The sequence below is a fragment of the Lonchura striata genome, chromosome 8, assembly GCF_050655825.1.
Source record: "Lonchura striata isolate lonStrDom1 chromosome 8, ASM5065582v1, whole genome shotgun sequence".
In the NCBI taxonomy this organism is placed as follows: Eukaryota; Metazoa; Chordata; class Aves; order Passeriformes; family Estrildidae; genus Lonchura; species Lonchura striata.
This window is the reverse complement of record NC_140710.1, coordinates 9,881,695-9,907,413: the sequence shown is the minus strand read 5'-3', so window position 1 is coordinate 9,907,413 and position 25,719 is coordinate 9,881,695. Positions and strand designations below refer to the sequence as shown.

The 25,719-nt window shown below is 53.5% G+C and overlaps 3 protein-coding genes across 6 annotated transcripts in view; 1 reads left to right on the top strand and 2 right to left on the bottom strand.

Moving 5' to 3' along the window:
- Positions 1–1,055: 1,055 nt before the first annotated feature.
- HECTD3 (HECT domain E3 ubiquitin protein ligase 3) lies at positions 1,056–10,810 on the bottom strand. Of its 2 annotated transcripts, XM_021528481.4 has the most exons (21): positions 10,431–10,810; positions 10,202–10,362; positions 9,721–9,813; positions 9,329–9,464; positions 8,782–8,897; positions 8,421–8,534; positions 7,978–8,060; positions 7,430–7,595; positions 6,877–6,958; positions 5,790–5,972; positions 5,220–5,272; positions 4,868–4,932; positions 4,342–4,445; positions 3,901–4,020; positions 3,484–3,573; positions 2,934–3,140; positions 2,418–2,547; positions 1,972–2,046; positions 1,691–1,772; positions 1,504–1,575; positions 1,056–1,250 (listed from the first exon to the last, which is right to left on the bottom strand). In XM_021528481.4, exons 1-21 carry the CDS (start codon positions 10,755–10,757, stop codon positions 1,166–1,168), a joined length of 2,544 nt encoding a protein of 847 aa, XP_021384156.1. In that variant the 5' UTR covers positions 10,758–10,810; the 3' UTR covers positions 1,056–1,165. The 2 variants fall into 2 exon arrangements, with proteins under 2 accessions (XP_021384156.1, XP_085442418.1); XM_085586292.1 differs by lacking the exon at positions 10,202–10,362 and having other exon boundaries at positions 10,431–10,747.
- A 225-nt stretch (positions 10,811–11,035) lies between these two features.
- Positions 11,036–16,304, top strand: UROD (uroporphyrinogen decarboxylase). 2 transcript variants are annotated; one of them, XM_021528495.3, is made up of 10 exons: positions 11,036–11,103; positions 11,842–11,954; positions 12,033–12,112; positions 12,312–12,374; positions 12,460–12,657; positions 12,894–13,055; positions 13,336–13,473; positions 13,616–13,716; positions 13,971–14,037; positions 14,212–16,304. In XM_021528495.3, the coding sequence occupies exons 1-10, from the start codon at positions 11,081–11,083 to the stop codon at positions 14,374–14,376; spliced, it is 1,110 nt and encodes a 369-aa protein (XP_021384170.3). In that variant the 5' UTR covers positions 11,036–11,080; the 3' UTR covers positions 14,377–16,304. The 2 variants fall into 2 exon arrangements, with proteins under 2 accessions (XP_021384170.3, XP_085442420.1); XM_085586294.1 differs by having other exon boundaries at positions 12,254–12,374.
- ZSWIM5 (zinc finger SWIM-type containing 5) overlaps positions 15,470–25,719 on the bottom strand; it is a 97,019-nt gene continuing 86,769 nt past the window's right edge. For both annotated transcript variants that reach the window (XM_077785369.2, XM_085586290.1), the window contains exons 8-14: positions 24,024–24,161; positions 23,327–23,587; positions 22,810–22,945; positions 20,948–21,105; positions 18,618–18,781; positions 18,234–18,315; positions 15,470–17,865 (exon numbers count right to left, since the gene is read on the bottom strand). In XM_077785369.2, the coding sequence (XP_077641495.1) occupies positions 17,003–17,865; positions 18,234–18,315; positions 18,618–18,781; positions 20,948–21,105; positions 22,810–22,945; positions 23,327–23,587; positions 24,024–24,161 (1,802 nt within the window). In that variant the 3' untranslated portion in view covers positions 15,470–17,002. The remainder of the gene's footprint in view (positions 17,866–18,233; positions 18,316–18,617; positions 18,782–20,947; positions 21,106–22,809; positions 22,946–23,326; positions 23,588–24,023; positions 24,162–25,719) is intronic.

The following is a 25,719-nucleotide window of genomic DNA, read 5'->3' as shown; positions in this document are numbered from 1 at the left end:
CACAGGCTGAAGATCGAGCTGGAGGTATAAATGTAGACTAATATCAAGCAGCTCCCAGTGCTAGGCAGTGACCAGCCTTGCCCTGAACTGGGAAGATCCACAAAGACTTCCAAATAGTTTTGAAGTTGCCCACTCCTCACTCACAGAGCAAATGTTCATCTGCTCAAGGAGCTCCAACTCTTGGTGTCTGGTTTCTACACTACCTTAATGCAAATGCTTTTCCTATTTACCTGAAACCTCCATGTCCTTTCCCCTGGAGCGGGGGGAAGCATGCTATGCCTGCTTCTGCTTTAACCTCTGCAATCAGGAAGATGAACTTGGCCCTGATGGCAGATCTCCATGAGAACTAGAATAGATTAGTTGTAATACTGCCATTCAGGGTAAACTAGGCTCAAAGAGCCTGGGAGAACAGCTGCCAGGCCACCAGCATGCTGGATGCAGAAATAAAAGAACAAAAGGGAAGCAGACAGTTCCCAATCACTGTGAGGAAGCAGCTTCCCCAGCAGTTGCTGCTGTGCAAGAGGTGCCAGGAACAACAGGTACTCAGATTTTGTGTGATGTAAAAGCATGGGAGTCCCTTTGGAATCACCCACAGTCCTGCTGTGCAGGTCTGCTATGACACCTGGTGGCCAAAGGCACCCCTGCAGCACTTGCCATCAGACTGCCCCATTCTTCTTAATCCTAGATGAATGATCTAATCCTAGATGAATTCTCTCATGTGAGAGCAGGAACAGAGCATGGTCAGCACACACGGCGCGTCTTGGCCATCCCATAGGCTCAGCAGCAGCTCACAGCTCTCTGTCCTGTGCTGTAAGCTGCTGTGCAGCTTTGTCTCCTTACCTCACTTTTTTTTGAGTAAAGTGCAGCCTGGAAGGAGTGTGCATTGTGGAGCTACAAGAGGATGTGGAGAAGAAACTCATTACAAAAGCCTACCAGACCTTTCTGATGCATAAGGGCTCAGCCAGGGTTCCATCATGGCAATCACATTTACAATCCAAGCTAGCTCCCACCCTGTTGAAGACCCAACCGTTCATGTCAACTGCTGGGAGCCAGGATTCACACCCATATATTTATTATATATACACATCCCGTGGGGACAAGGGAATGCTTCCCACTGCATGGTTTCCTTGAACAATCATCCATGCTGCTTGGTCAGGCTGCAACATCACTCTTCCCACGGACTCATATCTGTGTCAATGGCCACGCAGTTATAGGCAGCATAGCGCAACTTCTCTTCACACACCTTGGCTCTAGGGATGGCAGGAAGGAAAAAAAACAAAAGGTAAGGAGAAGCTGCCATTGCTGCATTCACCAGTTGAGAGGACAAGATGTTTTCTGAAATGGAGTATATGCTTCAGCAGGGGCTCACACAGAGAAACTCAGCAGCCACGTGGGACAGGCAGGGGATATGAGTGTGGCAAAGTGATGAGCCCAATGGGTCAGCACCAAGGTTAAGAGAGACCACACACAGTCCTCCAGACACAGGGAAGCACCAAAACTTACGTGGCATAGTTCGGCAAGAAGAGAGTGCTGGAGCAGGTGGATGACTCTGGCAAAGCATCTGTTGTCTCTGAGCTGGGGAGAAGGTGACAAACTGGTTAGAACCAGCAGGCCAGAGAGGCAGACAGCCCAGACAACCCACTCCTTTGGTGTGGGATCTGTCAGCCTTCCTACAGAAGAATGGACTTACCCCATCTTGTCTGGATAGATGTAGATCCGTGCTGGAAGGCGACTTCTGCCAGTGACAAATCTGAGGAAGCGGCTGCGATCCTCTGTGAAGGAAAACCAGACATCAGGAAACCCTAGAGGGATGTGAGATGCAGTACAGCTGCTTCTAGGTACCCCCAGCACTAGCAAGCAGTCCCTTCAGCCTAGCTGCTTGCTTTCCTTGAGTGGCTTCCCTCCAGCTCCCAGCCAGCAGGCAGGAGCTGTCATGGCATGAGGTATGCATGGACAAAGCAAATTGCTCACCATTAGTGAAGTTATTGAGTGCTTCCCAGAAGTACTGAACACGGGTATCCTGTGGCTCAAAGTCCTCAAACCGGGCTGTCACAAAGGATACAGAAAAAAAGTTTAATAAAGATCTGAACTCCTCCCTCTTTGGCAGTGGTTGCCTGCAGGGTGTGACCACATAGACCCAAGGAGCAACCCCAGGAAGCACAGCCAGATCCACATTTCAGCTTCACAGGGGCTCAGGTACTGGCAGCCTAGGGATGCCCCAGCCTCTACCATGAAGCCCAGGATGGAGTCAAAGGACACTCCTGTCACCATGAGCACCCAGCTAAAGGCAAGAAGGACACAGGACTGTATTCTCAATGTAAGAAAGGCTAATACTGGCCTCCCACACTTCTTGTGCTAGCACAGACAGAAGACAGTCTTGCTTTCAGGAAGAGTTTTCAGCAAAGCCCTTCACTTACTGAGCTTCTTCAGGGCATCCACTGTGACTTCAGGGTCTCCACAGACCTTTTTTTCCAGCTCCTGCCATGTAAGGAGGTCAAGAACAGCTTGGGGCACCACCTTCAGCAGCCCAGCCTGCATGGCCATGATCTGAAATGGAGACAAGACAGGTAAGCAGCATGTCTTGCCCATTTCCCTGACTCATGGTTGAGCCTACGGACTCTACTGGATTCAAGCCATGTGACTGCTCAGCACGTGCTCCAAGTAGCTTCAAGGAACAGGACAGAACAAGGAATGCAACCCTGTTCATTCAGAAAGCCTGTGTCTGAGCTGGGAATAAAATCCCCTATCACTTGTGCTACTAGAAGCCATTTTGCTTCTCAGCAGCTCCATAGGCTCCAGGACCCCACTGAAAGGGTTGGATACCATTGCCCTAATGAGCACAGGGACACTAACCACGGTGCATTTTACCAGAAACAGGCTGGGGGGCAGGTCTCTGCGAGGCAATGACCAGCCACAGGGTGGGACAGTGTCACCTGCTCCTTGCTCTCCTCCAGCCGAGCCTTTTGCACCAGGCGGATGAACTCCTTGCGGTCCTCGTAGCGCACAGCAGTGTTGCTGCCATTGGGGATCAGCTCCACCATGCACTGGTCACTCAGCACCGTTGTGTAGGTCAGCTCATTCCCAAATTTGAACTCAAAGGTGTCTTTATCCATGACTTCCATCACCTCCAGGAGCTTCACCTGTCCAGGCACCAAGTAAGTGCATGTTAGAGAGATGACCAGGGAGCAGTGATGTGCCCAAGTTCTCATCTTCTCGCTTTCCAGACAAGTGACAGTGACACAACATGGGATATGCTGCCCTAAAGCTGTTTAGCAGATGCTGGGCTATTGCATGCTTGAAACAGCAGTCAGCATGGCTGCATCTCTATAAGAGCATTTGGTGCTTACAGCTAAAAGCTACCCTTTGTTGTGTTTATTTGACATATCACAGGAGGAAGCAAGTACATGAGGACAGGGACACAGATCAGCACCTTGCTGAGTGTCACAAGGAATAGGATAGGCACAGCCTCCCAGTCCCTCTCACCAACACAGAATCCACAGCAGGGAAGTCTTTACTCCAGCTGACCTCCTCCCCTGTTAATTGTTTCCATACAAAGCCAGGAAGAGCCAGGACCTGAAGAAGAAAAGAGATTTTATTGAGTCTGTGTCAAAATAAGACCTCCCCAAAGAGAAAGATAGGACTCAACAATACAGACAGAAAGAGGCTTCCCTACTTCCCCCTCTACATGCAGAACTCATCATAGTTGAGTAGAGAGCAAATACTATCTCCCAAGCTCTCAGCATCATTCCCCAAATCTTAGGCTGTGAGTTCTCCAAACTGCTTGGGCCCAAAAACCTCTTTCCCAGTATGTGACCACAGAGCCTTTCCATGATCCTGTTAGGCTGCAGGAGAGGGCTATAAAAAAAAAATCTTCTTAGAGGGATGGGGTTGAAAACTTACCAGAAACTCCTTGCCCCTCAGAGCTGCTCCCATGATCTGCCCAATCCACTCGTACTTTGGGAAGTCTTTACAAGAGGGGTTGGGGACATACATGTCCCTAGCTTCTCCAGTGCCATTACCCTGTAAGATTGAGAGGCAAAACTCCACATCATAATTTCAGCACAGCATGAAACACCACAAACTACTCCTGCCAGGCCTCTGGGCACTTTTCACAGCAGAAGCAGACTAAACCCCCCATCCCCTTTGGCAATATTCCCAGTGACAGACTGGTATCCAGGCACTTGCCAGCATATTCTAAAATGAAATGCCACAAAGCAAACTACCCAACCCCTCATAAAGAAAAGCTTAAAGTAGGTATGTCCCTGGCATGCAAGGGGACAGGGACAGTGCTACATTGCCAGGCATGGAAGGGCTTGCCCTAAACATCCCGATGCACAGCACCTGGTTGGATGTGCGCACGAAGAAGGGCAGAGGCACAGGGGTGTCTGCTGAGCTGGGGCACAGCTCCTCTGACATGTCTGCTAGGCTGTCCCGAAAACCACCACCTGCAACCCCAAAAGAAGGGCATTCTTAGTGATGTGAACTCCCCATGTGCTGATCCTCAGAGTTACGGAGCAAAGGTGAGGATTTCTGGTCCAACCTGGCCCTCAGTTGAGCAGAAGGCTCCTCTTAGAACCTTATGGCACTAGAGAAAGTAAGACAAGAGAAATAACATCCCTGCCTCGCCTGTGGAGAACAGCCAGAAGGATCACTGGTTTCATAAGGCTGCTGTTAATGATTAATGGAAGTTTGGTCCAGTTTGGTCCCCCTCCCAGCAAACAGCCAGAGGTGGCAGGACAAGGCAACCTGCCTTCCCTCTCTCCTCCACGGAAATTAACACTGGAACCAAACAAAAGCACCTACAGCAACAGTCACCTCATCAGCTCCCAATTGCTCCAGAGGAGCTCCGACCTCCTGCAGCCCCTACCTTGGTCGATGATGCCCTCTGCAATAAATTTGCACTCCCACCACTGGTCATAACGCAACGGCCACCTGTGGAGAACCAGGCATCACCTGAGGTGCTGCTCAAAGCCAAGGAGGTGCTGGGACAGGCACAGCAGAGACATCAGAGACTAGGGTGGAGCAGTCTGAGTTTAGGACAAGACAAGATCTTTATCTCCAGAGACAGCTGCATCCTCAGTACGGAGGTGACACCTTGGGGAACAGGTCCCAACAAACCCTCTCCAGAGTACAGGACATGGGCTTCCCAAACACCCCGCTGTAACAGGACACAGCTCCCAGCACTGCATGGTGCCTTCCCTTCCCAAGACACTGCTTACCTATAATCTAGAGGCTTTTCAAACTTGTCTGAGGGTTTCAGGCCTTCATATACCTGCAACAAGCAGAGACAATCAAGGCTGGTATCCCCTTCCCAGGGGAACTGGTGCCACATGAAGGCAGGTACATCAAACACATCAAGTCTCACAGCAGTTTGGGGTGTTTGTGCATGCACAGAGCCCCAGATCTGTTGGAGGTTGGGAGAGAATGCACACAGGAAGATCAGCATTGCTGTAAAACCATGACACAGAACACTATGCAGCTACTTGAATACTGTCACACAAGAATTCTTTGCTACATTTTTAGTGCAAGAGGATTGTTACACTCTCCACTAACAACATGCCACAGAGAGCAGCCAGGATAGAGTACAGATTTCAACTCAGAGGTCCTAAATCGCTCCTAGATGTTATTCCTTATGGGACCATCAGCAGATTGTAATTATAGAGCCTGTCAGGCACGTGAAGAAGCCTTGAAGTCTGTCTCCAGCTCCAAGCTCTCTTTTCCACTCATCTTAATGCAGATCATTTTGATTTTGGGATTCCCCACTCTCCCCAGAGCAGCAGGGACAGTACCTGGGTGAAGACAGCGTTCTTGCAGCTGGGGTCCAAGGCAGGGTTGTCCCGGTGCTCCATGGCCAGGCGTCGGTTAATGTAGAGCCTTGGCATGAAGTTGGGCTTGCTGGTCTCTGAGTCCTTCAGACACTGGGTAATGAGAGCTGTGCGCTTCTTGGACAGCAGCAAGAACTGCTTGATGTGCTGCCAACAGGGATGCACGTGTCACCTACTTTCTATTGAAGCCATCACAGCTCCAGGTTTCTCCCTTTCCCAGGGCCTTCCTACACAGACACATTCTCATTGACAGTATTTGCTCCCCCTCTGCCTCTGAAAGATTCTGCATACTGGCTTAAGGGAGGTAATAAGCTCAGTCCTCAATCCATCAGTTGTCATCTGATGCTAACACTCCACTGTTGCTTAGAGTCTCCTTCACCCTCATTCTCACCAGAACATTGGTCTAACTATCCTTTTTAGTTATAATCAAAGCCAGCTTCTCTAAACAAATAAAAATCTTCAAATGCTTTTGGTCCGTGTTGACCTGGCACAGGAATTACAGTGCTTTCTGACATTAGGCCTGGAAATACACAGAATAGGGCTATCCTGGTAATGTCCAGCGTATATATTCTTGGAGACGATATAAGGAAAACAGACAGCTGGAGGGATGAACTCAGCACTATGTAAAGGATGAAAAGCAAAAGCTTATTAAAGCCAGGAAGAATGTTACTGGTAAATGCCTTAATGTTTGGACAAGCCAGCTCAAAGCTGCTGGCAGGCAGCGCAGGAACAGAGCGTCCTGGGCTAAGATCTTGGAGGGGATGTGGATCCAACTTGCATGCCCAGTGCAGCTATGATCCAAGTCCCTTTGAGGGTGAAATGTTCTGGTTTGAGTCCACTTGTTAGCCCACAGCTACATGCTTCTACATCAGCAGTTTAGCAGGAAAATAAACAATATCACCTTTCACAGTGTTAGTGACTTGAGCTCAGGAAAGTATTTCTCTCCAGCTGCTTTAAAGGCAACATGCCCTGGCTGCCTCCCTTGCCACAGCACGAGCACCATCACCCTACCAGACTAAGGACCCAACAAGAACCAGAGCAAACTGCTCACCTTGAGTTTGCTGAACGTGCCAACAGTGTGGTCCCAGGCTGGCACCAAGTGATGCAGGACACTGTCCAGGAGCTTGATGAACCTAAATCCCAAAGAAGAAGGTATTGAAACAAGAAGTGATGGGGATTTATACAAGTCTGTTCCAGACCATACACTCCTGAACACAAGCAGAAAAATAACTGATCCAAACCAAACCCAGCATAGTTTTTTACATAATGGAGCTTTTGGTAATAAATTCCCACTCCCTGGACACTGCATGGATTTTGCATTCCTTACAAGTGACTCTGCATGTACCTGCCAACGACACTGCACAGATATGTTGTGCTCGTGACACACAAGACACTAAACTTGAGCTACAGGACTCCTCAGAAAGTATAAGGGAGCCATTCCAGAGAGCCCACTTTGTTCCCACATGAGTGCTATTTTCTCCAGTGTCCAGAACATCTGTCTCAAGAGGAGTATCATAGTTTTACAGCTTCTAGCCATGTACATGTTGGAGATGGCATCAATTCCTGCAGGCAGTGGCACCTGTCTGCTCCCCTCCACACAGTACCTTTGAATGAGCACAGCACGTCGGTACAGCAGGTCAGGGTCAGTCCCTTCTAGGCGAGGGTAACGCACCAAATTGGGCAACTGGAACATGTCAGCACTGAGCCCCAGGTCCCTCTGTCGAGAGGATTTGATTTTGATGCCTCGGATACGAACATCAATCCCATCATCTGCCAAGGAAGACCATGGATCATATGCCAAGATCACAAGAAAGCAAGCCTTAAATGAAGTGTAGGAGGTCTATAAGCAAAAACAGTAGGAAAGTACCAGCTCCACCAGCTCTGGTGCTGGGCACTGAGAGCTTCAAATACCTCTGTGAAGAAGAAGCAGGGCATTTACAGGAGAAAAATAATTAAATAATTGGAGGCAGAGAAAGATAGGCTGAAAGCTGAGAACTTGCAAAACTTCAGATCTCCAAGGAGTTTCCCATGGCTCTTTTGAATCTCATCTAAAACAGCCCACAGGGAGAAGAAGTACAAGTCACAGAACAAATTCTTGATGTACAGTATTTTACACATGCATTATGGATGTGGCCACAACAGCCAGCCCTACCTCTGCACTCCACAATCCGGATCTCTATGACAGGTAGGTGTGTTGTCATGTCCTCAAGGATGCACACATCCCCAATATAACTCCTGCAAACACAGAACAGATGAGGATTAAAGGGATGTTACCTCACTTATCCTGCCAAAATCCACTAGGACACTTGTAAGGGAAGACAGTTTGAAATGGGAGCCTATGGCAAGAACTCAATTCTTGCTTACAATTACAGCTGAATGCCTGAACCTGCCGGTGACTCAGGTCCAGGTACCATGATTCTGATGTGTCCCACAATCGGATGAGGAGAGCCCTGATGACTGTACCATGCTATTGTAGGCAGAGTGAACCCAAATCCCAGCGAGCCTGGCTTGTACTGCATGACTTCTTAAGGCCACTGTTCAGCAGCTTGGGCCCCTGCAAGAGCCATGACACCCTGTGCACTTCCACCCACTCACTCATCAATGCCGACGTCATTCAGTTTCTTCAGATTGTCCCCCTCACCCCCATACACAGCAACCCGCTTGGGCATGAAGTTCTCATCAGTGGTATCCACTGTCAGCAGCAGCTTCCTGCAAAAGGAAGCAGGACATTAAGGAGAAGGCAATTGCATCTGAACATCCATCTCATCACTTGGTCATGTTGTTACCAAGCTGTGATTCCCAGGTACCTGTGACAAATCTAAAACCACTTCAAGCTCAGAGCACTGAGGGGCAGGGGGAGCGAAGGGCAAATTTGGGCCATGACACTCAGGCAGAGGGAGTGGCAAAGCTTGTCCCAGTCACTAGCCAGCATGTAGAGCAGACAGAGATGACTCACTTGACAATGGTGCCTTTCTTCATGTTGAGCCGCACCCAGTGCTGGCCCTGGGACCCATCACTCTCCCAGTATGTGTCGGCATGGCTGTCGGTCAGGCATGACACATTGAAATCCTCCTGGAAGAGGGCAAATGAATGGAAGGAAAATCAGATGAGTGTAGGATTAACTTCTCTTTAGTGGTTACTTTCATCATGAATCTTAGTGTCACAGGGTATCACATTGGCCTGTTCCCTTTGCTGTGGGTAGACACCAGGAGTGCAGAGCACACAGGACACTGGGGTTGACCCTCCAAGGTGCTCTGAGGTCACACACAGAGCATCAAACCCCCCACAGACATCAGCTTTGCAGGTAATATTAGCACTGGCTTCTCAAACCACCATCCCTCCAGGGGCCACATCATACAACATGCTGCATGATACTCCCCAGGTTTTACTCCCACATCCTCAAGCAGAGTGCAGTCCAGGCCAGAGCAGAACAGCAAGCACTATCCATGCTCCCCAGCCCCATGGCACAGTGGGTCAGATGTAGCCTTGTCCCTTTAACCCACCGTGTAGGACGAGACATCAATGCTGTCCACGTACTGCTTAACACTGCCCAAGTTCTCATCCTCCTTCCCAATGTGGTCATACAGGAAATGCACCAAGTCCTCATCACATTCGTAAGTCCATGTTGGGGGCACAAACCTAGCAGGGAAAAGTGATTACTGGGTCTGGAGAGCCAGAGGCAGCCAGGCTAATGGGTCAAAAAAGGAAGGTTCACATCCTGCTCGCCTTACTCAGTTTCCTGCTTTTTGCAGGCATATCTAGGACAAGACTGTGCTGTGCAGAGCTGCCTGTCTTCCCCCCTCTCCCCCAGGTCTGCAGGAGACGGCTGTCTGGGCAGTCACAAGAGACTGGAGCTTGTCCCCCACCACAGCAGAAGCCAGGAAACAGTTCATACCGAAGCTTCTCGACTGCAGCCTCATCCTGCTCCATGGCCCTGGGCTTTGCTCCGAGGCGCAGGGAATATGTCAGATCCACCACCTGCTCCCATCTGAAACACAGAGAAGTGGAGTGAGAACACCCCAGGAGGAACAAGAAGTTGGTGATTGAGGAGTAGTTGCAAGGGGAAGATTTGGGTTTAAAGCCCACCGTGCTCCATGCTTCATCACCTCCAGCATCATCTGTTGCCCATTCCTTTCCAACCATGTCTACTCCTTCCACACCCCGCCGGGCGTGCGACAAGCACAGTGCCCGAGTCAAACCCAATTCACTCCACATCCGGCATCCCTCTTGCCTCACTTCCATGAAACCTGTCCAAGCAGGCCGGGGGTTCCCTAGCCCAAGTCAGGAGGGACCGTGGGGAGGCATCCCGAGGCCGCACCGAGGTGAGCAGCTCCGCGCTCCCGGGGACCCAGCGGGACACCGCGGCGGCCCCGCACCTGATGACAGGCTTGTAATCCACCCCGAACAGCTGCTGCTGCCGCTGGATCCGCTCCGTGGACTCCACGGGCACCAGCCGGTCCCCGCCATCGGCATGTTTGCACACCAGCACCCATCCCTCCTCCAGATCGCAGCCGCTCCGGTACTCCTCCAGCTGCTCCTGTGGGGACAGCCGGCGGTCAGGCGCGGCCGGGCCGGGCCCTTCGCGGGCCGCCGCACCCGCGTTACCTTGCTGAGCTTGACCCAGAGCCCGGCGCTGTTGCAGTACTCCTCGCCGGTGGCGCGCAGGCAGCCGCCCTTCCGCACCTCGATGGTGGCCCTCGCCGCCCGCTTGCCGCCCCGCGCCGGCCCCGGGCTGTCCCACACGCTGAGCAGGCTGCGGGCGGCGGCGGCCGCGGCGGCCGCGGGGTCCTTGCAGATCTTGTACTGCACCTCCCGCGGCACGTAGCAGAGCGCGGCGGGCAGCGCCCGGGCGCGGCGGAAGCACTCGCTGCACTGCAGCAGGAACCGCAGCCGGCCCAGCACCTGGTGCGGCGCTTCCCCGCCCGCCCTCATCGCGCTCCGGCCACCGGCTCCGCTCCGGTTTACGGCGAACCCCGCCTGCCGACAGGCAAGATGGCGGCGCCCGGCGGGGCGGACGTAGAGCAAGATGGCGGCCCCCGTGCAACGTACAGAGGAGCAAGGAGCGGGGCAAGATGGCAGCGCACGGAGGGACGGGAAGCCGGGCGGTGGGCGGGGAAAGATGGCGGCGGGAGAGAGGCGGGACTACGTCGAGATGGCAGCGCCGACGGGGCGGGACGGGGGCGGGACGGGGGCGGGACGGGGCGAACCGCGCCGCGTCGTGAGGCAACGGAGGGGTCGGGGAGCAGCTCAGGAGCATGGAGGGTGGCGAGCGGCTCCTGTGAGTAACGGGACCGGGCAGGCCTGCCTTTCTTCCTGGTGTGGTAACGGGGCCGTGTTTCGGCGCCTGCACGGGGGATGCTGGTGTGCCTCTGGGAACGGCGGTCTGGCACTGGGAGCAGTGGGGATAGTGCTTTGGCGCTGAGATCCTGTACTGGGGACACTGGAGTGGCCCTGGGATCGTGGTGCTGGCACAGGAGTCCAGGAGTGGGTCACTGGAGGAGCTCCGGGCGGGCAGGCAGCGGGGTGATCTGCACTGGGAAGGATCAGCAGGGCCGCTGGTGTGCTGGTTGAGTCCTTGGTCCCACATGGAGGTTTTCGGGATTTTGTTTCCATAGGCCCCGCGGTTTCCGGGGTCCCCCTCGCCGGTGCAGGCCGGACCCCAGCAGCCCCACAGCGGAGGCTGGGGACGCGTGGCACAGACCGGGGGCAGTGCAGGACCGCCTGCCCCGCTCGCCCCACATCTCTCCGGGCGGGAGCAGCTGCTGGCCCCGATAACTTAATCTCTGGGCCCTGGGCAGCGCACCGCCTCTCTCCCGATGGCCCTCAGCGGGAAGAAGTCCTGGGCTGTGGTGGGGAGAATTTATCACATTTGTCACAGCCGGCCGCAAGCCTCCTCTGCGGTCAGGGAGTGGGGACGAGCCGCCTACTCTGTCACCCAATGCCCCAGTCGTGGGGGCCTGGCAGGGCACCCAGACCCCTCGTGGGTGACACCCTGTACCTGCTCTGTGCTCCGCAGCCCCAAAGGCTTCCCCAGGCTGAAGAACGACACGTTCCTGCGAGCGGCGCGCGGGGAGGAGACGGAGCACACCCCGGTGTGGTGCATGCGGCAGGCCGGCCGCTACCTGCCAGGTGAGTGGTGGAGGCATGCGGGGGGTAGCCAGGGGACCTCAGCAAACACCCCGTAACCTTTGTGGTGGTTCCTTGTAGAGTTTCGGGAGACACGGGCATCACAGGATTTCTTTGCTACTTGCCGGAGCCCCAAATTGTGCTGTGAGCTGACTCTGCAGGTGAGCATCACTCAGGGGTCCGTGTGTCCCCCTCTGTCTGCCCAGATGGGGATGGGGAGAAACTTTGATTCTGACCATCCTGGATGGCCTCAGTAAATTGTGCAGCCCTTGGGGACTCCACTGCCTCATGTGCTTGACCAGGTCCTCCATGGGAAGGCAGTTGCAACCCCTCACTAATGTGGCCTCTTCCTCTGTGCAGCCACTGAGACGATTCCCTCTGGATGCTGCCATCATCTTCTCTGACATCTTGGTGGTGCCCCAGGTAAGAACCATGGCCAATGCCACAGGGAACAGCAGCTGGTAACAGGGCGGAATCCATTCCTGCTTCTCCATTCTCCCGTCCCCAGGCGCTGGGCATGGAGGTTGTCATGGTCCCTGGCAAAGGACCTACGTTCACAGAGCCCCTGAAGGAGGTGGAGGATCTGCTGAAACTGAGACAGAAGGTGGATGTCACCTCAGAGTTAGGTTATGTCTTCCAGGCCATCACACTGACACGACACAGCCTTGAGGGCAAGGTGCCCCTCATCGGTTTCTCGGGGGCACCGGTAAGTGGCATGGCTCTTCTGTGTGGGTTTTCCTGATGGGCTCCTCTGCTCTCTTGGGGTGAGACCAGCTATGGCACCCCCAGCTGTGGGTGCTAAATGGGCACATAACAGGAGGCATTCAGTGCAGGAGCAGCTGTGCCCCAGGTCTGGGTTGCTCACAGGTCCTACCTTCAGCACTGTGAGTGGGACTTCGTGTCTTCTTTCATCTCCGTTACTCTTTTCACTCCTTCCCACAGTGGACGCTCATGTCCTACATGATTGAAGGTGGTGGCTCCACTACAATGGCCAAGGCCAAGAGCTGGCTCTACCGTCACCCCGAGGCAAGCCACCGTCTGCTACGCCTGCTGGCTGACGTTATCATTGACTACCTGGTGGGGCAGGTGGCTGCTGGAGCGCAGGTGTGTCCTGGGGCAATGGGGACAGGGCTAAGATGGAAGGCAGAAACTGGGGATAGGGAGCAGAGAGGATCCAGCATCTGGAAGGAGGAGGAGGGACTGAGTTGCTGCTCTCCCAGTCCCATGGGAAAGTGGTTGAATCACCATCCCTAGAAGCATTTGATAGACAAGTAGATGTGGCACCTGGGGACATGCTTTACTGGTGGATTTGGCAGTGCTTGGTTGTTAGACTCAATAATCTTAAAGGTCTTTTCCAGCCTAAAGGATTCTGTGTCCCTGGCAGGCGCTCCAGCTGTTTGAGTCCCATGCAGGGCATCTGGGCCCAGAGCTGTTTCAGGACTTCGCCCTGCCTTACATCCGGGGCATTGCCCAGGCTGTCAAGAGCAAGCTGAAGGAGGAGGCACTACCCCTGGTGCCCATGGTGAGTCAGGGCTGCCTGGATTGACCCTGACATCTGGGTGCTGCTGGAGAGGGGTGCATCCCCTGGTACCTGCTTCCCTCAGTCCAGCCTGTGGAGAGGGATCTGAGCCACAGCAGTTGCTGCCCATCTCCTCTCTCCCCAGATCATCTTTGCCAAGGATGCACACTATGCCCTGCGTGACCTGGCCCACGCTGGTTACGAGGTCGTTGGTCTTGACTGGACCATCCGGCCCCAAGAAGCTCGGTAAGAGTCTGACTCAGGGCTCAGGTGTCTGGGCAGGATCCCAGACCAGGTACTCTGACCTCCTCTTCTGCCCTGAAGCATCCCAGGCCTGGACATTGCTGCTCCAAAGGTGGGGATAGTTGGGCCACCATGGCACAGCTTCTAAAGGCTGTGCTGAGGGCTCCTGGGAGTCCTGTGGCAGGGGCTGCAGGCACCTGGCTGCTCTCAGTCTCTCTACCACATGCAGCAACTCACCTGCTTCCTTCCTGCTGCAGTGCACAGATAGGAAAAGATGTCACCCTGCAAGGGAACCTGGATCCGTGTGCTCTCTATGCACCCAAGGTGAGCTATGGCTACTGCCAGCAACTAGGGCTAGTTCTAGCCTGTGCTAAAGGCCTTCTACCCACAGCACTGGCTCATGTCCCAACATCCCCTCAGGCTAGCTGAGGGGGACTGGTGAGGGTGAAATACCCTGAGTGGATTTGTCTGACACGTGGTTTCCTACCATACCTACAGGAGAAGATTGGCGAGCTGGTGAAGAAGATGCTGGAGAGTTTTGGCACCCAACGCTATATTGCCAACCTGGGCCATGGCCTCTACCCTGACATGAACCCTGAACATGTGGGTGCTTTTGTGGAAGCTGTGCATGCTCATTCCCGTCATATAAACAAGCACAGCTGAGCCTGGGGCCCTGGGCACAGGACTCTGGTTTGGGCACAGTGACCGTGTTGTCACAGGGCTCACTCGAGGCTGGGCTGCAGCATTAAACCAGGACCTTCTTCTCTGCAGCAGCCGTGTAGCTCTGGCTGGGGGGATGGGGAACTGTACACCCCGGAGAGGGGAAGTCATGGCAGGCTGCTAGAGGAGCATGTGTGGTGAGGGGGAGCCCCTGAGCTCCATCCAGCAGGTCAAAATGGGGAAACAGCAATGGCAGCAAATTGTGGAGGATGCCTCTCCCTGCCAGGCTGCCAGTGCCCATGCTTACAACAGAGGATGTGAGCCCGGGACACAACAGCCATCTCCTGAGGATGGATGTGCTCAGCCCTGCTAGGGAAGGTGGGCTGCCTGAGGCTGGCAGGGTCACAGCCTGGTCGCTTGGGGCTCACAGCCCACCACTGGCAGAGACTCAGCATCAGCTGTCCCACAGTCCTGCTCAGGTTGAAATGGGCAATGTGTCCTCAACCCAGGGTAGTCTGAAGGGGCTGTGAGAGCCAGCAGAACTCACCTGGGAGACAGCTGGCAAAATGGCAGGAGAAGCTCTGACACAGCACCACCAGCACCCTGCCACACTGGCTGGGATGGTAACAAAGGCACCACGGCCCTCCTCCTCCAGCTCCCAAAGCCTCCTTAGGCTCACCCCCTGGTCCTAGAGTGTTCCCCCATGCACACCTCCCCATCTCCTCTGATCCAAGCTTGCCTGGGGCTCAGCAAACCCTGCAAAAAGCAGCCCAGGAACCCTGAGTTGCAAGTCCTTGCCACCCCATTCCACACTGCAGCACACTCACTGTGGTTCAGGTTGGCGGCAGGACGGATCAAGACACGGAGAAACGTTGGTCTAGCTGGCATGAATAGGGTCATGTCTCTGGTATGGGCAAGGACCTGCTAACATTGTAGATGGCAGGGAGCTGCACCCAGAAGCAACTGGGGTGCCTTGTCCCTGCTCTGTCCCCCTCTTCAGAGCACAGGAGCTGGCTACCACAGGGGGCTGAGACTGCTCTGCACAAGTGTGGTGACACCCGCTGACTTCAGAGAAAGGCAGGAGAGACACAGGCAGGAATGTTCATCCCTTTTATTATTAAACATCAGATGAAGAGGTCGCACACACACATACACGCACGCACGCAAAAAAAAAAGGGAAGGAAAAAAAGAGACTGGTTGAAGACCGCTATTTCGGTGGCGACACAGACCGAGTACAATTGGGTTCCTGGCCAGAGCGCGGACACAAGTCACTTGCCAAAAAATTAAACCAGACAGCAGATAACTAGCGCACATCCTCTAACTACAAGTCATCATCCAGACTGGCCTTGGCCCCCCAGCCCTCCCAACCTGCTGGCAAAGAAATGAACCAAAACTGAAGAGCCACTAGCCCGGAGCTGGAGTGTGCCCCCAGCACCAGGTGAACTGGGAAGGGCCGAGCGCTGGCTGCACCACGGAGCTGGGAATGGTGCAGGAAGGTGACGCGGCTGCCCCTCCCTCCCCCGGAGCCGGCAGCCCTGGTGCCCGCCCAGGCACTCACACCCTGCACCTGCCCTGCGATGGGCTGAGTCCTCCATCGCCAGCATCTGCGTGTGTCCGAGTGAGCATCGCCCCGAGTTCCTTCCTTTGCTGGGCTGCTGCTCCTCCGTCCGTCTGTCCATCCGTCCGTCCCAGGGCTGTGAGTCGAGTAGATGTTCGCCTCCCCCCCACACCCTTCTTGCTGCTGATGATGCCATGGGAACCTGAGAAATGTTCGTGTGCCTCCTCCTCTTTTTGTCTGTGGTTTTATGTGGGTTTTTTAAATAATAGTTTTAATAATAATAACAATAATAATAATAGCAATAATAAAAATAATCGCCCCAGCCCACAACAATTTCAAGTATCCCCCAAATAAAAGACAGAATTATAAATAATTATAACTTTACAATTTAATAATTGACACATATACTATAGTATTTACAGTATCATAAATGCTTTTTTTTTTGTGTTACTTTTAGTAAGCAATCCCTGAGAACAGTTACTTTTACTTGTTTTTATTGAAGTATCTTCACAAATAGAGGAGTTTGCATGTCTCGGGCGGGCGGGAGAAGCGCTCTGCAAAGCCATCGCTTTTGGTGACGCATGAGGTTCTAGTGTCGCAGGTTTCTTTGCTTGCTTTTTTTTCCTTTTTTTTTTTTTTGTTTTGTTTCATTAAATTCCCCACATAATTTTAAAGATTTTTCACTTTGCAACCTTCGTATCCCTCCAGTGACCACATCCTTCAGGAAAGAGGTATTAGATTTCCAGGTTAGCTTTTGGTATTGGCAAGGGAGGGCAGGGGGCTGAGTAAACCATCCTTTTTCCCCGTGGTTGCCTTTTGGTTTGTGCCCAAGGAATCTCTGGATCCTCTCAGTGTGTGAAATGGTTAAATCCAAGAAAGAGTAACACTAAAAGAAAAAAAAAAAAAAAAGAAAAAAAAAGAAAACAAACAAACAAAAAAAAGAAATAGAAGACCAGAACAGAGCAGCCTCTGCCGATGGGGGGAAGCTGATCTCCACTTTCCTTCCTTCTTCTCTCCCGAGTCCCCGTGCTGCGGCCAGACCCTGCCAGTGAGCATGGCAGGAGCCGGGGCTCACCCAAACCGTTCTCGCACCAGCAGCATCAGTTTTTTCTTGCCTTTGTAGATTTGTTTAAGATTGTCAATGAATTGGGCGAACTGTATGTGCCCGTCCTGTGCCAGGAGGAAGGTCTCCCTGGCCTTGCTGAGGAACTCGATGAACTCCCCATAGTGCCGTGGGCTGATGTGGGTGAGCCGGGAGTGGGTGGTGTTGATGTAGGCGCTTATCGTCGCGTCCAGCAGCTGCCGCAGGGGGGCTTTGTCAGTGGACATCAGCTTCCCCGAGTTCCTGCGCCCAGGGATGCCGGCCAGCCCTGGCGCCGTCATGGTGCAGCGGCGAAGGATGTCCGAGAGCACTGTGGCACAGTGCACGCTCTTCACCACCAGCGGGATGATGGCTGCCAGCTCATTTTTGCCCAGAGAGTGGCTCAAGGCGCAGGCCCAGAGCACATCATTGATGGCTGGGTGCGTGTCCTGGTTGTAGGCCAGGTTGAGATGTGTCATGGCCAGTGAGGCCAGTTTGAAGGCTCGGAGTGGGTAGCCCCGGTGCTCCATGTAGCGGGCGATGGTGAAGAGCTGGGTGTAGGTCATGCCAGTGGAGGCGGCGTCAATGACGATCTGGTAGGCGGTCTCGAAGGCGATGTGGTCCTTCTCGCAGAGGGTCAGGGCAGACAGGGCGCAGTTCTGAGGGTCCTTCATGGCGCACTGCAGGGCCAGGGTGCGGGCACAGCTGGCTAGCTCTTCCCGCTGTGGGTAGTCCAGGCTCAGGCGCAGGATGGTGTTGTGGGACATCACTGTGGCCGCCACAATGCTGGTGGCTTCCGTGGGAGTGAACAGTGAGTACCAGCTCTGCAGGATGCTCACCAGGGCCCTCACTCCTGCAAGAAAACATTGTGGTCACAGCATATCCATGGAGCTCCTGTGAAACCTGGAGACAGGGCAAAACCAGCCCACAGCAGCGCTGAGATGCTGCCTCTGCCCCAAGAGGGACAAGGCAGAGGGGGACAGGCAGAGGCCAGAGACCACCACTGGCCTGGGCCAGGTACAGGGAACCCATTCAAGTCTCAAAACCGGCTGCAGTCCCAACCCTGCCAACTGGTGCTCTGAGGTAAATTCAGTTACCCAAGAAGAAATAGGAGACTCAGGAGAAGTCAGATGCTCAGGGGTAGACATGACCCAAGGATCTCCATGCCCAACCCTGCTCCCACTGCATGCAGGCCAGATCCCCCAGCGCATATGAACTCACCCACTTCGGTAGCACATGTCACCAGCCACCTCACCATCTCCCGCCGCCGCCAGTTGAGCGTGGACAGGGTCATGCGCATCACCTGCGAGGCAAACTTGGGGTGACTGGCTGCCTTGCAGGGCTCTAGTGAGGCCACCCAAAAGAGCAGTGGTCCCCAAAAATCCCTCTGGTTCAACTGGCTACCAACTACCTGGCACTACCTCACCTCCACCCAAACCACAGTGAGCACAGGGGCTTCCTAGGGCTGTGGTCCCTTGCTCAGGACCATGCAGGGATCAACGAGCTCCATCCACATGGGACACCTTGCTTGGTGGAAGACCATAAGCAGCACGGCTACCACAGCAAGAGGGACAGAAGGGCCACCAGCATCCCCAGCATTATCACCTGAAGCCCCAGTTCCAGCGCCACATTGAGCAGTGTCGTGTCAGAGTTGCTGTCGGCTGGCGTAGCAATCTTGAATGCATCCTGAGCCAGCTTGAAGATCAAGGAGGAGGAGTGGATGTTTTTCTGGATGGCCTCCAGCACCGTGCGTAGGCGCAGCATGTCCCCTGGGAACAAGCAAGAATGGTCAGATGGCTCAGGCACCCCTCTAACTTGCCCTGGAGCCCCATCTCTTGCCAGCACCACGAGCTGAACAGTCCCTTCACCACGGCCAGCCCCTCTGGACACAAACACGGAGGGATACAGTGATGCTGGATCAGGCCCTGCAGTCCAACAGTCTAAAATGGAGCACCCTCCCCAGGAAGTGATACATCCTACAGCAAGTGTCCTCACTCAAGTTCATCCTCTCACAGAGAGGACAAACAAACCTGAGTGATTCCAGACATGTCCTGTCTTTAGCAGACATCTCCAGACACCTGGATGTTCCACCCTGGCCTCAAGTTTGACAGCTGTAGAGCAGCTTCTTCCCAGAAAAGGAGGGGCCTGGGGAGGTGCCTAGTACTGAATGGCTGCAGAAACATCAGTCTTCATCCAGGAACATTAAGAAGAGGAAAAGCTGTTTAATGCACACACACTGTCTTGCCCAGCAAGTTCCCTCTGCAAGGCTGGGCTGGGGTTACCCAGACTTGCTGCACATTGGTTCTGAATGTCCCAGGTCAGGCACACAGCACTCACAATTGAGACAGGCTGAGCTATCCCCAAAGAAGGGGGTTTGTGGCACAACACCCAGCGGTGCTGTGGGTCTCCTGCTACAGGAGGCTGTGGGTGCTAGGATATATGATAGCACCAGGAGATGGGGCAAGATCTTGGAAGAGGGACGCATCAAGGCATATTAATACCATGATCCTGCACCTAGCTTCGGAAATCCTCCTATCAGTGCCTGTGGAACACAGTGTGGGGAGTGGGACCTTTCAGATGTGCGCAGACCAGAGGTCCTAACATGCCACATTCGGTTCCAGCTTTATTTCTACTCCTAGTCATAGACTGAGCAGATGAACCTCATGCAAAGACAACCAAATCATGCAGAGCAGTGTGAAAAACCCAGTGCTGCACCTGGACACACAGACACATCTCGGGTGACTCATAGCTAAAGATATCACCTGCCACCCACCACAGCCACTTGCACTGCCACCAAAATCCAAGCCTCCCTAAAATGGCTCATAGGGGTGTGGGCAAGAGAGGCTGCAGGATAACATTAGGACATGCTACAGCAGGGGAGCACCTGAGGAAGGGGACAGTTGGAAAAACAAAAGCAATCCAACAGCCCTACAATCCCAACATAAAAACCTCATTCCATTAGACACTGGAAGGGAGAAAAACACAAAGAATAAGCCTCGTATCAGCTCTTCATCTGAGCACTGCAAATTGGGCAGAACACCATCAGCCCTGGTAAAGCAACCTAGAGGAGGGGGCTGGAAGGAGAGAATAGGCTCCCAAGGCAGCAAGGCTGGAGCTTTCTGACAGCTCATTTCCCTTCCCTCTCACTGAGAAAGAAAAACATTCCTTGTCAGGCTGGCAGCACCTGGACATCAGAGGGCAGTGGTACTGCTTGGCTCACTGATCCTCATGGGACACGAGACTCTTGCCACCCTGATGGGGTCTGTTTCTGGTAGGGGGATGTTTAATGAAAAGCCTGTGCTCACCTTCATAATAGTACCTGGGCAGAAACTGAAGAGGCCCAAGAGACCAGTGAGGTGTTTCACGAGCCCCTTGCAGCTGGGACCAAAATGTCCTACCCAGCATTGCTGATTCCAACAAAAGCTAGTTTTGGTTTGGTGCACAGGGAGGTCTTCTCCCTCGCACAGCCCATGCAGGATCATTACCACAGGGTGGAAGAGAAAAAACAGAGGTGAAAGGATAAACAGCTTCAAAATAAACCATGGCATGACCTCACGACATGCCTGGCAGGGATTGCTGGCCTGGCAGCTGTCCGTGCTGCAGGGCAGGCATAGTCCTGCATCACCTGGGCACTACCCAGGACCTGCAGCACCGTGGCTGCAAGGCCTGCCTGAACCTCATTGGAAATTCCCATCCTGCCCTGCTGGGCCACGAACCCTTTGAGACAAGAATCCCAGAAACCCCAGATTCTCAAAGCCAGCTCATCATGCCCTGCCCACAGCAGGTTGCTAGTGGGACACCAATGGGACCAATGGGACACCCAACCAGTCTCTGCCAGTGGCAGTAGAAGCAAGAGCTCCCTCCTTTCTCCAGTAAAAACTCTTCCATCCTCTTGTGCACCATCATCCCATCAAACCAACTGCCCTGCCACCAACCTTTGGCTGCCGTGAGCATGGTGGAGGCGAGCTCGCACTGCTGTGACTCCAGGTGGCCCAGGGTGAACCAGCGCGGGTACCGGCTGGGGACCACCGAGACCAGGTGGTGAGGGTGAGTCACGTCGCCGGATGGTGCCGTGGTCTCCAGGACAGGCAACCTGAAGGGCAAGCAGGAGGAGGCAACATCAGAGCCCAGCCCAGCCCCAGCTTCACCTCCTCTCCCTGGGGCGCTGCCAAGGCGAGGCAGGGGCTGCCTGCAGCAATGCCTTTGAACACATCCTGCTGCTGTGCACGTGTGGGGCTCCCGAGGCTGCGTGCTCAGCACATGGGCACAGGGATCAGTCTGAGACTGACTTGAAAGGGGGGAGAAAGATCCATGGAGTGATTTACAAACTTGTAAGGAGAAGCACAGACCTCAGAGGAAGAAAAAAAAGTAAAATCCCTCCTCCCCTCCTGCTCCTTTCATGTCAAAGCACCCGACAGAACTCCTGACTGTATCATCTGGTTCTTCTTAAAATGCTTGGTTATGATCAGAAGCAGCAGCACATTTCCCCAGGGCCTCTGCAGCCAGGTTCGGTTGCCTGTTTTTGTAGGCACATCCAAAAGCCTGGAAAACCTGGGGGAGAAGCAAGCCAAAAGAAGGGGAGAGGGATTCTCAAGGCACCAGCCATGATGACAAGTCCTAAACTCTTGAGTTGGTGCTGGTGTTGCTAACTTGACAGCTAGTTATGCAGGAGGGAAACTGCACTCTGGACATGAAGAGCATCCAAATGTCTCTGCTATCCTCACTTGCAGGCTTGAGGTAACCACAGGGCAGCAGAAGCCCAACTTTTCCAGCCCTGGACATAGATACCTCAAGACAGGGGGTCCTAGCTGTGAGCAGTGGATGGGCATGAACAGACGGCATCCCTGGGACCCTCAGTCCTGTTCAAAGGCCAGAGGTATCAGGTCTAGCAGAACATGGTGCTTCTGCACACCACAGAGGCCCTTGGCTGCTTATTAGGGCTGGTTGTCTTCCTGAGCAGCTCTTCTCAGAACAAGGGGATTTCAGACTTCCCCCAGTGCTGGAGAGATGACCCGTTTCATCGAGGGAATGCTGCAAAAAAGGTGATGCTCTGGGCCAGGACTTTTAATGGTGGTAGAGGGAGAGAGCACTGGGATGCTCTGGAGTTAACAGTCCTCCAAGCAGTGACTTATTTAGGAAATTCCAGCTTTTCCAAGACCCATCCAGTCCCTGTCAAAACAGTGAAATACACGGGCTGATGTCTGAAGTGTGTCATGGATTGGGAAAGGAGATAGGGCAGCTCTCAGCATCAGCTTTTTCCCCAGTTCCAGAGACGAGTTTTAATGGAGAACAGAGTTCAACTGTGTTCTCTACTTGGCTCTGTGACACCCTGGAGCCTGGGGCAAACCATCCGCCCATCTGTGCCAGGATAACAGCCCTTGCTGCAGTCAGGGAGGGCTGCAGGGCACCCAAGGCCTGGCAGACAGAAGGCAGATGACAGTTCTGTGTGTGCCCGGGACCTGCTCTGGCAGAGGATGCCTGTCACAGGGACAGGCAGGTGCTGGTCCAGCCTGGAGCAAGGGGCTGGGTGGAGGGCTGGGCCAGCAGACATTGTTGGACCCATACAAATCCATATGAATGGTTTATAAACCAGGAATCTTCCAAATGGAGAGCAGGAACCTCTTTGCACTGCTGCTGTGCCCTGGGCTCTACACACTGCAAAGATCTCACAGACAGCAAGCTTCAAGCCTGGCTCCACACCCATCCCTGCTCTAAAGTTGCAAAGCATCCCAGCTTCCCAACAAGCATAGGAGAGAGGCAAAAAGGGAAGCAGAGACAGAATTAAACATGCACCAACCTCATGGCCCGCAAAGCCAGCTTGTATGCCAGGTCAGCATCGTGGGGCAGCAGGGCAGAGAACAGGTATTTGGCAAAGGTGTGCATGGGGACACTCTCCCGGTGGATGACTTCTCCCAAGCCGCTGAAGGGACCACCTAGGCAGAAGCAGAGCCCATCAGCCATAATTAGCACAGCAGAATCTGTGGCTGGGGTCTGGACCACCCCAAAGCTCTGTGGATCTGCTGTTCAGCTCCCTGGCGTGTTACTCAAGTTGGGTCCAGGGATGCTCTTTCCTTTTCTAAAAGAAAATAAGAAACTGAAGCCATGTGCTCAACATCCTTCTCCATATTGCCTCTGACTTGTTCTGTTTCTAGGGATGCCAACAAACCCTTGCTTTGCCAGGTGATGGGGCAGAGCAGCCGTCCTACAGGCTCTGCACCACATCCAGAGAGGAAGAAGCAGGATGTGCATAAATTTTTAAGATTACCAACACTCGGCTAAGACACAAAAGTCATCTAGATGAGCCAAGTCCCCACCTTCTAGCAGCAAGATGCACTGCTTCCGCAGGGTCTGCACCAGCACTGGGTCCAGCTCCAGGTCCTGCAGCCGGGCAATGATCTGCTCCTCATTGCGACACACCTTGTCCTGGGCATAGAGACCTTCAGGCATCACTCTCTGCTGACCCATCCCCATCAGGGCCACTTCTAAGGCCAGGGACAGGTAGGACTCATCACCATCTTGGCTGCCTGTCACAACGGGCACATGTTGATACACTGGTGGTTTGGAGTCCCCAGCATCTGAAAGGAGGGAGAGGAGATGCAGTGGGGTTAGAAGAGTCTTCCCAGACAGCAGAAGCAAGACCCACTCTTCCCTTCCTGCCTGCTTTCAGTTACCCAGAAATGACAGATGAAAGCTCTCTGAGGGAGATGTGGGCTTCACCCTCCCTTCCTGCTCTCACTAGGAGATGCAGGAGACCCAAGACATGTGCAACAGGGTGCAGAGCTGACATCACAGCCTTCCCATGGACCTGCTCTGCTCTGGTTGCAAACCCTGAGGCTGATAAAACTCTGTTTCTCTCTAATCACTACCTTCCCTGTCTGCACTGCAGCTCTGCCCTAGTGCTCCTGCCAAGGCAGAGAGGGGGGACTCAAGAGTCCAGGTGTCCAGCGCCCCAGATCTGCACCCACCTCAGCCACAGACAGCAGGAAGGGATTCAGGAGAAGCACTTGGTACCTGAAATTTCAAGGCAATTTTCCTCTTCTAATCTACAAGCTTCAGTCAGGGTGAGAAAGAGGCAGCCAATGGGGTTCAGAGGGTGGCCTACCCAGCCCTCCAAGTTGGTGATGGTTGTTGCTCCTCGCTGCAGCAGCTCTGAGTAAAATAGAACAGGATGATGGTAAAAGTAAGGAATTTAAAGACAAGTTCTGCACCCAGAACAGGCTTCTAAGAGCAGAGGACTTTTTTTATCCCACAACTTGCATCACAGGGACGTCTAGGGCCAACTCTGGCATGGTAGTTCACAAGGGCAAGAAGACGCCACTCTGCACAGACAACTGAGGGAGCAGGAACACACACAAGAAAAAGGTGTCCCTAAGGCCATATAAGATGCAGTGACTCATTCTCTGTTCCAAGAGGACATGAGGGTCTGTAGAGTCCCAAAGACAAGGTCTATAATGCCAGACCTGCAGCTTATGGATTGATTTGCATTGGTAGCCTGAATGTTTTGGAACACAAGCAGAAATCTCTCCTGAGATGACAAAGACTTCCAATGATTCTTAAAATTTCATCTTTTGGTGATCTCAAGCTGGCTGAGCTGGCAAGGACCAAGAATCACTGACCTTCAGCAGCACTGCAGTAACTGACCCTGGCTCTCTGCCAATTGCAACTGCAAAAGGAGGAACACTGGGCTTGTCTCCTGGTACATTGACTCAGGAAATGCAAGGTGGAAATAGCACACACAGCCAGTTACTGCTGCTCTGCAGTCAGGCAGCTCTTCTTTAATGTGGGCAGCACTTGCCTGGGCAGTCCTTACAGGCAACCAGACACAGCAACAGTGGGAACAAGAACATCCCTACTGTGGGCAGCTCTGTCCTCAGCATGTGGGTATCAGCTTTGCTCAAACAACTCAGTTTGTCTTCCTAGCACATGAGCAGTCCCCTGCAGTGCTGCCCACCCTCCACCTCTGCCACGCTGAATGGGGCAGCACAACTCTTACAGAATCATTAGGCTGGAAGAGACCTCCAAGATCGAGTCTAACCCATGCCCTAACACCTCAACTAAACATGGCACTGAATGCCACATGCAGTCTTCTCCTAGACACATCCAGGGATTGTGACTCCACCACCTCCCTGGGCAGACCATTCCAGTACTTTATCACCCTTTCATAAAAAGCTTATTCCTAATATCCAACCTGTATTTCCCTTGGCACAGCTTAAGACTGCGTCCTCTGGTTCTGTCAGTTGTTGCCTGGAGAAAGAGACCAGCCCCCACCTGACTACAACCACCCTTCAGGAAGTTGTAGAGAAGGATAAGGTCACTCCAGAGTCTCCTCCAGGCTAAACACCCCCAGCTCCCTCAGCCATTCCTCACACGATTTGTGTTCCAAGTTCCTCACCAGCCTTGTTGCCTCCTCTGGATGTGCTCAAGGGTCTCAACGTCCTTCCCAAGCTGAGGGCCCAGAACTGCACACAGCACTCGAGGTGCTGTGTGATTACACTCAACATAAGCTGTTCTATTACCTTACCAGGTACTGAGGTCAGGCTAACTGGCCTATAATTACCAGGATCCTCCTTTCCACACTTTTTATGAATGGGCATCACATTGGCCAGCTTCCAGTCACCTGGAACCTCACCAGAGAGCCAAGACTGTTGGTAAATAATGGAGAGTGGCTTCACAAGCTATCTGCCAGCTCCCTCATCACCCTGGGATG